Source organism: Oncorhynchus gorbuscha, linkage group LG17 (assembly GCF_021184085.1).
Source record: "Oncorhynchus gorbuscha isolate QuinsamMale2020 ecotype Even-year linkage group LG17, OgorEven_v1.0, whole genome shotgun sequence".
In the NCBI taxonomy this organism is placed as follows: Eukaryota; Metazoa; Chordata; class Actinopteri; order Salmoniformes; family Salmonidae; genus Oncorhynchus; species Oncorhynchus gorbuscha.
The window spans coordinates 35,828,697-35,842,332 of NC_060189.1; the positions used below are offsets into that span (position 1 = coordinate 35,828,697).

At 46.4% G+C, this 13,636-nt stretch overlaps 1 protein-coding gene across 4 annotated transcripts in view; it reads left to right on the top strand.

The window, feature by feature from the left end:
• The window catches only part of fbxo34 (F-box protein 34), a 48,187-nt gene extending 36,585 nt beyond the window's left edge, over positions 1-11,602 (top strand). For all 4 annotated transcript variants that reach the window (XM_046308878.1, XM_046308876.1, XM_046308880.1 and 1 more), the window contains exon 3: positions 7,728-11,602. In XM_046308878.1, the coding sequence (XP_046164834.1) occupies positions 7,738-10,146 (2,409 nt within the window). In that variant the 5' untranslated portion in view covers positions 7,728-7,737 and the 3' untranslated portion in view covers positions 10,147-11,602. The remainder of the gene's footprint in view (positions 1-7,727) is intronic.
• The last annotated feature ends 2,034 nt before the right edge of the window (positions 11,603-13,636 follow it).

The window sequence follows — 13,636 nt, forward strand, 5'->3', positions numbered from 1 at the left end:
TGTTTGGGTTGGTTTACCTAGTCACTACTGCTAACATTAGCATTGAACTAGGCTTACCTCTTCAGCATGGCATTATTATTAGAGCCACCCATATTGAGCTAGAATTCCTGTTCAGGAGGGTGCAAGGTTATTGTTTCAGATAGGCCTATTGATTCTACATTATGTATTTCTATGTAGAATATGGGATTGTCAGCTCTACTCATAACGTTTCTATTTGCAACCAAGGTTGTGAGTGTTTTACTTGACTGAATAACACCTGAGGTACTGCTCTGTGGGACAGTGCCTGCCAGCCAGGTGAATGATGGTTTAAGTAGTGGGATTATTTAGTATGACTTTCCCATACCGATGTCGCAAAACACATGAGTATATTATCCCCTCTGCTTACCTCGTGTCTGTAAATGAAGGCCCATTTGTTTATGCCAAACTACAGACATGTGTGGAGGCCCGTGCCGTGCTTCAGGCTGCGTCAGCCCCAGATGCTGTGTAGCCCCACCAACCAGACCTGCGTTTTAAATACTTTTTTTCAAATAATTTCATAATCCATAATCTGTGCTTGATCGCGTTTGCCTGGCTTAATGGACAAATAGAATAGTCCCAAAACTGCAAGCCCGCTAGAGCAAACAAGTATTTCATCGATTTCAAATAACATTTGAACCCAGGTGTGCGCTCCAGTAGCCCCCTGCGTCGCCTCAGGAAGAACATGTGATGTTGCACATAATTGCAGCATGCAGGCGCAGCCTCAGACTGATTGCTCGTGTGTTTCCCAAATGACACCCTATTCCCTATAGAGTGCTTTGGCACTACATAAGGAATAGGGTTCCATTTAGAACACGGCCCTCGTGTGACTTCATTCCTTGACTTTTGAAGTTGGATCAGTTCCCTGGCAACCTCCTATGGAGAAGAAGTCATGGACTCTTGAAGGGGGGAGGGGAATAGAGGAGATAAGAATGAGGTTGTTACGTTGAAGCTGCTCTCTCTAGCGGAGTTCAGGAGTGAGCTCACCTCATCAGAGCCCATGACTGCCCCTCCAGTCCACCTAGGGCCAGGCTCTGTTGTGCCTTTCACTTCAGACAGTTTTTCCAGTTTATTTTATTTTTACATAACGCTAAATTGTACTTTTCCCTGAAATTGCCATTAGCACTGATGTGTGTTTTGGCACTGGCACCAGGCATTGAGGAAAGTATGACTTGCAGGAGGGTAGAGTTTGTGTAATGGGCTTATCCCAAATGTCATACTCTTCCCTATATAGTGCACTTCTTTTGACCAGAGCCCTATATAGGCTATAGGGTGGCATTTGAGATGCAGTCTCAGTGTGGGGTCTGAGCACTGCTGGGAAGGGGAAATAGTTTGTTGGCCAGGTTGTGTAATAATGAGTAACAGTCAAACTTGGCAAGCCAGACCAAGGGACTGTTTAGGAGGGTGCAACCACAATATTGCAGAACATTCACATAAATGTATTTTATAGAACAAAAATGTGCAATAGAGTAGTTGCAGCATCGATTATTCATTTACTTTTCTTTCTGCAACATTTCTTAAGTTTCACCTCACTGATTCTACTACAACCACATTGTGTGGTACTCTGGAGTGTGCATCTCTGAACAAAATGGCTGATGCTAGTGAAATTAGTGTAGCAAGTTGCTGTCTGAGCTTCAATGACCTTTTGGTAAAGTCAGCTAATGGCTAACTGACATGAATCACTTAGAGTGCAAGAACCATGCCTGCCATTATTGTCCATTAATTATTTGTTTTTCTCTTGTTTTTCTTTGTTGCTTAAAGTGCTTTGAGATTGTAAAAAAAAAAGTGGTATAAAAGTGTAATGAATTATAATTGTTATTACAGGTGAAGTTGTTGCCACGGCTATATGTGATCCCACTCAGTTGATGTTGGTGTCACTTTTTCCCCTCTTCAGTCAACACGTGCACACACACTAGAGCAGTGAACACTGGGACTGGGGAGAGGAGAGTGACTGGGGCTACTGCAGGCCTTTCAAGGACACACAGCGCGCTGTAATTCTCCCTCCCTTGGCACACCGCTTTACATGCTCTCCAGCTAGCCAATTACTAGATGAAGCCACCCCACCCCAAGAGAGCAGCGTGTGTCCCAAATGGCACACTATTATATACCCTTGTGTGCCGATTTATTTTTTAGTAGTGGTTTCTTTGCAGCATTTTGACCATGAACGCCTGATTCAGTTTCCTCTGCTGCAGAGTATAAGTTCATTAGTTACAACTCTCAGAAGACACATCTCAACATCAGGAGACCACCCCCTCCCCTGCATGCCATCCCTGATTTGGTTACCTCAGGTGCTCCCCCCGCCTCCACCCTACTGTCCCACATTTATCAGAGTTCCAGGGCTGCAGTGAAGAATGCCTTATTTGCCCTGCATTGAAGAAAGCCTTATATGTACTGCAGTCTGTCCTGTCCCACTGCGGCTACTGGAAGTCGTGTGTGTGTGTGTGTGTGTGTGTGTGTGTGTGTGTGTGTGTGTGTGTGTGTGTGTGTGTGTGTGTGTGTGTGTCGGGCTGGATCAGCTGACAGGACTTGTGTAAGGGCCCAGCTGTGTCTGAACTTAGGCTCTGTACCCATTTTGTCCGAGCAGTGGGAGGGAGACTGGGGGAATAGCAGCGGGAGAGAGGCTGTGCTGGGGGAACAATGGAGGGAGGGTAGCTGGGCTGGGGGAACAGCAACCCTTGTTTTTGCCATAATCAGATTGTGTGACGCAGCTTTCCATCCACAAGACACCGTGTCCCAAATTGCACCCTATTCCCTATTTAATGCAGTACTTTTGACCAAGGTCTAGGGATCTGGTAGTGCACAATGTCTACCTCAGGGTGAGCAAAACCTCACAACTTCCTTAGAGTATTTCATGATAAGCTGTAAACCACACTACCTAGGGAGTTCATCTGTATTTTTTGTAGCTGTCTACATACCACCAGAGACCGATGCTCGCACTCAATGAGGTGTATTCCGCCATAAGCAAACAGGAAAACGCTCATCCAGAGGCGGCGCTCCTAGTTGCCATGGACTTTAATGCAGGGAAACTTAGATCAGTTTGACCTAATTTCTATCAACATGTTAAATGTGCAACCAGAGGGGAAAAAAACTCTAGACCACCTTTACTCCACACACACAGATGCGTACAAAGCTCTCCCTCATCCTCAATTTGGCAAATCTGACCATAATTCTATCCTCCTGATTCCTGCTTACATGCCAAAATGAAAGCAGGAAGCACCAGTGACTGTCAATAAAAAAGTGGTCAGATGAAACAGATGCAAATCTACAGGAGTTTTTTTTTGCTAGCACAGACTGGAATATGTTCCGGGATTCTTCCGATGGCATTGAGGAGTACACCACATCGGTCGCTGGCTTCATCAGTAAGTGCATCGATGTGGGGACGACGTCAGTGACTGTACGTACATACCCCAACCAGAAGCCATGGATTACAGGCAACATCCGCACTGAGCTAAAGGGTAGAGCTAAGAAATCCTGCTATGCCCTGCGACGAACCAACAAATAGGCAAAGCGTCAGTACAGGACTAAGGTCAAGTCGTACAACACCGGCTCCAACGCTTGTCGGATGTGGCAGGGCTTGCAAACTAATAGACTACAAAGGGAAGCACAGCCGAGAGCTGTCCAGTGACACAAGCCTACTAGATGAGCTAAATTACTTCTATGCTCGCTTCGAGGCAAGTAACACTGAAACATGCATGAGAGCATCAGCTGTTCCAGACTACTGTGATCAAGCTCTCCACAGCCGTTGTGAGTAAGACCACTAATCCACCTGCCATGTCAGATTTCAAAAAAGCTTTACGGTGAAAGCAAACCATGCGATTATGTGAGGACAGCTTTCAGCAGACAAAACATTACAAACAGCTAGCAGCAAAGTAGATTGGTCTCAAGTCAGAAAAGCAATAAAATGAATCGCTTACCTTTTGATCTTCGTATGTTTACACTCACGAGACTCCCAGTTATACAATAAATGTTTGTTTATTTTCCATAAAGATTCTCTTTATAACCAAAAAACGTTTTTTATAATCAATGGTTTTTACAATAAATAATCAATAATATTTCAACCGGACGGTAAACATTTCAATACAAGAGAAAGAAATGAGTCATCTCTTCATGTGTGCGCATTAACAAATCTAAGGACATCTGGCTATCCACTGACGCGATGTGATCATTCTCGCTCATTTTTCAGAATAAAAGCCTGAAACCATGTCTAAAGACTGTTCACACCATGTGGAGGCCATAGGGAAAGGAATTTGGTTGATATCCCTTTAAATGGAGAATAGACTTGCAGTGGAACAGTTTCAGAAAAACCACACTTCCTGGTAGGATTTTCCTCAGGTTTTCGCCTGCAATATCAGTTCTGTTATACTCACAGACACTATTTTGACAGTTTTGGAAACTTTAGTGTTTTCTATCCTAATCTGCGAATTATATGCATATTCTAGCTTCTGGGCCTGAGAAATAGGCAGTTTACTTTTTTATCCAAACATGCCCCCTTGCTTCAAGAGGTTAAACAGGTCAATATTCACAAGGCCGCAGGGCCAGACGGATTACCGGGACGTGCACTCGGAGCATGCGCTGACCAACGTGCAAGTGTCTTCACTGACATTTTCAACCTGTCCCTGATCGAGTCTGTAATACCAACATGTTTCAAGCAGACCACCATAGTCCCTGTGCCCAAGAACACAAAGGTAACCTGCCTAAATGACTACCGACACGTAGCACTCACGTCTGTAGCTATGAAGTGCTTTGAAAGGCTCACATCAACACCATTATCCCAGAAACCCTAGACCTACTTCAATTTGCATACTTACCTAACAGATCCACAAATTATGCACGCAGATCCTCAACAGGGGTGCGTGCTCAGTACCCTCCTGTACTCCCTGTTCACTCATGACTGCACGATTCCAACACCATCATTTAAGTTTGCCGATGACACAACAGTGGTAGGCCTGAACACCGACAACGATGAGACAGCCTATAGGGGAGGTCAGAGACATGACCGTGTGGTGCTCTCCCTTAACGTGATCAAGACAAAGGAGATAATTGTGGACTACATGAAAAAGAGGACGACGCACGCCCCCATTCTCATCGACAGGGCTGTAGTGGAGGAGGTTGAGAGCTTCAAGTTCCTTGGCATCCACATCACCAACAAACTAACATGGTCCAAGCACCCCAAGACAGTTGTGAAGAGGGCACGACAAAACCCAAAACCCAGAGGGTGGTGCGTACGGCCCAGTACATCACTGGAGCCAAGCTTTCTGCCATTCAGGACGTCTATACCAGGCAGTGTCAGGAAGGCCCAAATAATTGTCAAGAATTGACTCCAGCCAACCTAGTCATCGACTGTTCTCTCTGCTACCGCACGGCAAGCTGTACCGGAGCACCATGTCTAGGTTCATGTGGCTTCTAAACATCTTCTACCCTCAAGTCATAAGACTCCTGAAGATCTAATCAAAGGGCTACCTCAGACTACTTGCATTGCCCCCCCCCTTCCCCCTCTCTTACTCAGCTGCTACTCTGTTATTATCTATGCCTAGTAACTTTAACTCTACTTAAATGTACATATTACCTTAACTAACCGGTGCCCCCGCGTATTGACTCTGTACTGGTACCACCTGTATATAGCCTTGCTGTTATTTTACTGCTGTTCTTTAATTATTTGTTTTATTTCTTACCTTAAGGTATTTTTCTTAGCTGCACTGTTGCTTAAGCATTTCACTGAAGTCTACTACACCTGTTGTATTCGGTACATGTGTGTGTGTGTACCGAATACAACAGGTGTAGTGGACCTCAGTGAAATGCTTAACCAACAGTTATATATATATATATATTTTTTTTTTGATGTAGGGAATATGGTGCCTTTTGGGAAGCAGACTGTTTATGCAGTGTGAACAAAGAACCTAGGTTAGAGCCACTCGATCCAAGGCAAGGATCGAGTGCTGCCTCTCCCTGCTGGCCTGATCAATAGGATGAAAGCGATTTTGTAGATAAGCACCAAAAGTACCCAGTGCAAAATTGACACAAAACCCTACTCCAGTGTAAAGTAAGCTATGTAGTTTAAGGCAAGCTCAGCACTTTTCCACTGTGTTTTTGCAAGGAAGGTTTTGCCAGAGGAATATACACTGCGTGTACAAAACATTGTGTGCCATTCAGAGGGTGAAGGGGCAAGAAAATATTTCAGTGCCTTTTGAACAGGGTATGGTAGTAGGTGCCAAATGCACCGGTTTGAGTGGCAAGAACTGCAACGCAGCTGGGTTTTTCACGCTCAACAGTTTCCCATGCGTATCATGAATGATCCACCACCCAAAGGACATCCAGTCAACTTGACACATCTGTGGGAAGTATTGGAGTCAACGTGGGCCAGTATCCCTGTGGAACGCTTTCAACACCTTGTAGTCCATGCCCCGGCGAATTGAGGCTGTTCTGAGGGCAAAAAGGGGTGCAACTCAATATTAGGAAGGTGTTTCTAATATTTTGTACACTTTGTGTATGTTGGCCGGTGCGGGCAGGGGAAATCTTCCCCTTTTGGCCGTCTGCCTCTCCATGCCAAGTGCAGAAACCTGTTCTTCAGTTTCTATTTCAGGGGTTCCCTGAGACATTTGAGTTTATGAATATTGTGAACAGATTCCTTAAATTTTGGCATATGAATTTCTAGAATAAGTTGCGGGATAATAGAATACCATGTAATATTATTAATCTACAATGTATGTTCTTAACCATTTGTAACATGGGCCTGGGAGGCTCACAGGGATATTGGTATCCACAGTTCTCTACCAATTAACACATTTTCAACACAATACCTCTTGTATTACAATCGTTTTAGTGGGAATTAGCTTAAACTACAAAATGTTTTCTCCGATACCAAATGTGTTAGCACTATTAGCACAAACAAATGGTGGTCTCGTAAGTTTAATGCAATGGCAGTAGGCCTAATGCAGTTTAGGCCTACTGCATAGGATAGGATAGGATAAGTAATCCCTCTCACCCCCCCCCCTTTAAGATTTAGATGCACTATTGTAAAGTGACTGTTCCACTGAATGTCATAAGGTGAATGCACCAATTTGTAAGTCGCTCTGGATAAGAGCGTCTGCTAAATGACTTAAATGTAAATGTAAATGTTTAATGAAGTGTAAATGTTTGTAGGGTGCATGGGGAATGGAGAACAGTGATTCAACGTGACTAGAGAGCTCACCCCATCACATACTGTTCAATAGGCCTAAGAAAATGTTTAAGAAAAACGTCATTGTTCAATAAATGTTCAAGAGGAGAAAAAAGGGTGGTTGCGGATGGGTTTCTAGCAATTGGGTGCGGGTGAACAAACAGCTGACCAGCGCATCATTAGTCCCCTCCCGGGTCCAAAAAGTTTGGGAACCCCTGCTCCGTCTTGCAATAAGTACCCTATACCCTACATATTGTGCCATTTGGAATGCACCTCTTGTTTTGTTCCGTAGCCGACCTGAGGCCCAGTAGTCCAAGCATAGATAGATGGTTATAGTTCTGGCTGTCCCACTCCCAACTGCGTTTATTGATAATATATTTGCTGCGTTGGCAAAATATTCAGGACGTGTCAGATAGAAATAGAATAACTAGAGCTGACTTAATTTGCTATTCTGCCTTCTATGAATGTTCTCTTGCATCCTCCTGAACAGGCCCCTGTTTAGGCTGTCATATCACATGTACCACAATAACGCATGGACTCCATTCTTCTGTTCCAGGGCTGCAGCCATGCACCTCAAGCCATACCCCAAACTGCTGAAGAAAGAGTTCTACCTGGAGTCCAGTCAGGACAGCCAGAGAGGCCTTCACCATATGAGCCAGCAGGGGGCCCTGTCTCTGAGGACAGAGTGGGGGGTCCGTCCAGCCCTGGTGGGCTCGTCTAGCAGCGGGCTCGGCCCGGGCACGGCCCGGTCCCCCCTTAGTGTCATATCCACCAACACCCGGTGCTGCAGTGACGACAGTAATAGTACCCACGGCAACAGTGGTAGTGGGCTGCAAACCTCAAGGCTGAGTGGGTCTGGGGGAAATGTATTCCACAGTAGTACAACCTGGGCCCGGAGGAAAACCTCCGAAACCTCCTACACCACCACCTCGTCCCTGCTGCTCCTCCCCACCTCCTCCTGCACCTCCTCTACAGGCTTGGGGGGATCTGTGAACCAGGAGGCCTCCCTCAGCGTCTCCTACCAGGGGGAGGACGGAGAGGGATCGCTGGACATCTGGGCTGTCATAAAGCCCGGCAACACAAAGGAGAAAATCGCCATCTTCGCCTCGCCCCAGTGCCGCGGCAGCCTGGTGAATGGTGGAGGAGAGCCGGTCAGGGAGGCGCGTGAGGGAGACTTGGTGAGCAGCATCTCAGTGAGGACAGTGTCTGTGAAGATGAAAAGCTGTTGGGAGGACGAGGGTGGCTCTGTGGCCAAGCGCAGGAGGAGGTCAGGGCATCGGGGCCACCACCAGGACAGAGACCGACAGTCACCCAGAGCTCTAGAGAGACAGAGGCCACTGAGTCCCACAAAGAACAGCCCAGAAGAGGTGACCCTTGGCGAGAGCCCTAGAGTGCCTGAGTGTGGGGTTGTAGGGGTGGGTGGGGAGCAGGTACGTAGGGTAGAGGGCGAGGAGGGGAGTGAGACTGGGACGGGCAAGGCTCTCTCTGTGGTGGAGTTGGTGGCCGCCTTGGAGCAGAGGGCCAGCGACAAGCAAGGGGACTCTAAGCCTGTCTCTCTGCGGAGCTCCACAAGCATTACCTTATCCAGGGGGCTGTCACTGACCCAAGAGCCCCAGCAGCCCAAAGCCCCAGACCAGAGCCCCCAGGGGACAGATGAGGCAGAGTGTGTAAAGGTGTCAGACATGGTGGCCAAGCTGGAGTCAGAGTGCCTGAAGCGCCGGAGTGTTCCAAGGGAAGGGTCCGGATCTGGGGGAGAGCTGTCGCGCAACAACAGCCTGCGGAGGAGGGTGGGCCGGGTGTTACTGGCAGGAGCAGACGCCTGCTCCATCTCAGCCCAGCCACCTCCGTCTCCCACTGGGCCCCAGCACGGACTAGAGGAGACCACTGTGGTGCAGCACCTCCACGCTAGTCCATCTGAGGGCCGTCCCTCTGTTAGCACCATCCACGCGGACAAACTAGTTCCCAGCAGCTGCCATGAAGCTTCCCACTGGGCTTCCCGTTCCTCTGACCCAGCTTCTCCATCTCACAGTGTGGACTCTGGGTGTGGAGCCTCCATCCACGCTGTCAGAGAGCCAGAGGAGATGTGTGAGCCCCAGGGACAGCAGGTGGGGAGCAGGGTCATTGAGGCTGGGCAGGATCTGTACCTCCAGCTCCAGTCAGAGCGGGCCAGCAGCAGTCTACAGAGTGAGGAGCCCCTCCCAGGCATGCTGTTCTTCTCACACCCTCTGCCCTCACAGCCGGTGCTAGAACAACACAAACTCCCACACCCAGACAGTACTCGCACCCAGGATACTGGGTCCAGCCCTCAACTCACCAGAGACTTAGCGGAACCCTCCAAGCCTCAGCCCTGCGACCCTGCTATCACCTCCCTCCTCCCTGAAACCATATCGCACAGTGAGAACTGGGCCAAAGAAGAGGATGAGAGGGAGGAGGAGAAGGCGGTGAGTGAGGGAGAGGGGAGTGCTTTTAGCCAGTGTGAGACCGTGCCTTTCCCCCTGCGCCGCCTGGTGTCTCACGAGTTCCTGGAGATGCGCTTTAAGATCCAGCTGCTCCTGGAACCCCAGCAGTACATGGCCTTCCTGCCTCACCACATTATCGTTAAGATCTTCTGCCTGCTTCCCACAGAGAACCTGGCAGCGCTTAAGTGCACCTGCCACTACTTCAAGTTCCTCATCGAGACCTACGGAGTTCGACCCGCAGACTGCCGCTGGGTGTGCGACCCCCGCTACAAAGACGATCCCTGCAAGCAGTGTAAAAAGCGGTACGGGCGCGGGGATGTGTCCCTCTGCCGCTGGCACCACAAGCCCTACTGCCAGGCGCTGCCCTACGGCCCCGGGTACTGGATGTGTTGCCATGGTTCCCACAAAGACACGCCCGGCTGCAACGTCGGTCTCCATGACAACCGCTGGGTGCCCGCCTTCCATAGTATCAACATGCCAATCTATAAGAAACCCAGGGCGGTCACTGAGGAGTAGTGGAATAGACAATGGGAGAAAGTGACTTGACTTCTGTGTGCTTTATTTTGCCAATGAGGGCTTTGTGTGTGTGTGTGTGTGTGTGTGTGTGTGTGTGTGTGTGTGTGTGTGTGTGTGTGTGTGTGTGTGTGTTGCCATATGAGCATGTGCAGTTATTTGTGGGGAGTGTCTGACCGCAACCAGGTTGCTGGTACTGATGAGGAATCACTGGATCTCTTCCTTGACCCCTAACCACTGACCTCTAACCCCTCCTCAGGTCCTCTGAGATGGTCAGCACTTTAACCCTGGTCATAGTTCTCAATCTTCAAAGGATTCTGACAGGGTATTCATTTTACTTGCTTCTATGTGTTGAGTTAAAACATCTGATTCTGACCAGAGTGTGTTGAAGAGAAGCTTTGTTTCAGATTTCTCTTCAGTGTTGATGCTTAATGTGTCTCTCCTTGCCCACAGCCATAATGTTTCCTTGCTTATGCATTAACCAATACGTTGGGATAGCTATTTTAGTTAAGGTAAGCCTATCAACGTTATGCAGTATACCCCACCCACAAGTGTGATTTACTCAGTGTTAATGTGTTGTTGTCTAAGTGGATACATACATTGCTGCAGGTCACCGGTTTATGCAAAATGAATGAATATATCCCATCCATATCCTGTCCCAAATGGCACCCTAGTCCCTATGTAGTGCACTACTTTTGACCAGGGCCCATAGGGTGCCGTTTGGGATGTTGGAGTCTATATCCCAACTCAACTGTATCAGTCTCCGGGTCAGAGAGGGAAATGGTTTTGTCTGTCCTGTATCTGGTTTGATTGAAAACGTTTGTTCTGAGCCCTGTTGTGTTTACATTGTACGTAGTGCTACAGAGTCCTATATCAAAAACAAAGTGAGGAAGATTGACAAGCAGCACGAGTATCTATGACTTGAATGCATTTATCTTCAGTTTGGTAAAAAAGAAAAGTTTATTTTGACCCCGTCATGTATATATTCATGAATGATTATTATTGGGTGTTTTACAATGGGTCCCAGATGTATAACCCATATGCTTATTTGGCCGCTCTCATTGCATTATTCTCCACCATTTTTAATGTGCGTCTGAAATGGCACAGTATTCCCTATATAGTGCACTACTTTTGACCAGAGCAATGGGGCTGGTCAAAAGCAGTGCACTATAAATGGAATAGGGTGCCATTTTGGACAAGTGCTCATCCCTCCTTTTTATGATGCTGATATTTCTTGAAGGGAAACATGTATGGAGAAGTTCACCTGTCTGTTCTTTATGATGATTAACTGGACATGATCTAAACAACAAAACAGTCAGGGTTGATTACAAAGGGGGAGAAAAATGGGCTCTAAAAGTAGTTTGCCTCCAGATATTTTTTAAAACAGTTTGTTGTATAATATTCCAGCTGTACTCTGCCTGCAAAGGCATTTTACTACAATAAAGTGCATTCATTCTGAGGTTAACTGTCATAACCCACCTTTCCTTCTCGTGGTGTCTTTAAACTGAAAGGAAGTGTAAAGGTTACAACATAAAAATGGAATGTATTGATCTTTACTGAATATTCAGGGATATAGACTAAATGTATACTAAGGGTCTCCGGCCTTAAATGTCACCCATTTCTATTATTTATCACATCTTGTTGTCATTGACATGCGTCAATGTTGTTCACAACTTAAGGTCTATACTGTAGAGCTGGTAGGCTTGCCTTTCATTGGGGCGAGGGGTATTGTTTGGGTCCAGGTGTGTTGGGGAAAGAGCACAGACACGCACAACAGATTTATAAAAGAAAAATAAATGTATTCCTTGCTGTGTGAGAAATTACTTCCTTGAAGTTGATATTAATCATCTCAAACATCTGAGGGAAATTTCCCCCTTTTTGTCAACTTTATAATTTAATACCAAAATAGCAGTCCTCCGACAAAGGGTCTGGATTGTCCACTTGAAAAGGCAAAGTGCGATGAGTAGGCAATGTATCAATGGGTGCTAATATGAACATTGGCATGGAATTGTCTGTCATGTCAGTGCCTCCTGAAATGGTGTGTTTACATGCTCTTTCGTTTCTTCATTCGGTGAACTTTTGAATTCACAAGACAGTAGGGGATGAATAAGACTTGGCAATAAAATGCATGAAAAGATCCTGTGGGTTGCCAGTGGTTTTGATTTGAGCATTGAGGAGTATCTTCTAAATCCCAATTTGATACATATGCTACTGTCTCTTATTTTAACCCTCAGTCCCATGACCCCAGCAAAAATCTGCTTTTCATTTGTCTGCATGTCAAGCCCTTGTATTTAGCCTCACAATTAAGTGTTATACAATTTTATTTCAGCACAACCAGGGCGGCTACAAGGAGACCACAAAACAATGACAAAGTTACATTCATGAGTTTAATATGAATGCTTTAAGTACAGAAGTTGTTCTCAGGGAAATGAATATCAAACTAGTCAGTGACGACTGCTTAAGGTATTAGACTACAGTGCATTCAAAAAGTACAGTATTGACATTCATTTTGCTACGTTACAGCTTTAAGTGATTAAAAAAATCCCCCTCAATTTACACACAATATCCAACAATGACAAAGTGAAGAGGTTTTTAGAAAAAATAACACCTTATTTAGTATTCAGACACTTTGCTATGAGACTCAACTGAGCTCCAATGTATCATTTTCCTTTACCTGTTTCCATTGATCATCTTTGAGCTCTTTCTACAACTTGATTGGACATGCTTTGGAAAGGCACAAACCTCGTGTGTGTGTATATATATAAACTCTGACAGAGCTCCTCTGTGCAGATGAGAGAACCTTCCAGAAGGACAACTTATCTCTGCAGCATGCCACCAATCATGGTATAGTGGCCAGACGGAAGCCACTCCTCAGTAAAAGGCATATGACAGCCCGCTTGGAGTTTGCCAAAAGGCACCTAAAGGACTCAGACCATGAGAAACGAGATCCTCTGGTCTGATGAAACCAAGATTGAACTCTTTGGCCTGAAGCATGGTGGTGGCAGCATGCTGTGGGGATGTTTTTCAGCAGAAGGAATGGGGAGACTAGTAAGGATTGACGAAAAGAAGAATGGCACAAAGTATAGAGAGATTCTTGATTAAAACCTGCTCCAGAGCACTCAGGACCTCAGATTGGGGTGAATGTTCACCTTCCAACAGGACAACGCAGGAGAGGCTTCGGGGACATGTCTCAATGTCCAGCCAGAGCCCAGACTTGAACCCGATCAAACATCTCTGGAGAGACCTGAAAATAGCTGTGCAGCGACACTCCCCATCCAACCTGACAGAGCTTAAGAGGATCTGCGGAGAAGAATGGGAGAAACTCCCCAAATATAGATGTGCCAAGCTTGTAGCGTCATACCCAACAAGACTCAAGGCTGTAATCGCTGCCAAAGGTGCATCAACAAAGTACTAAATAAAGGAAATCCTACAGTGCATTCGGAAAGTATTCAGACCCCTTGACTTATAGTTATGACTCATTATGTGGTACTCT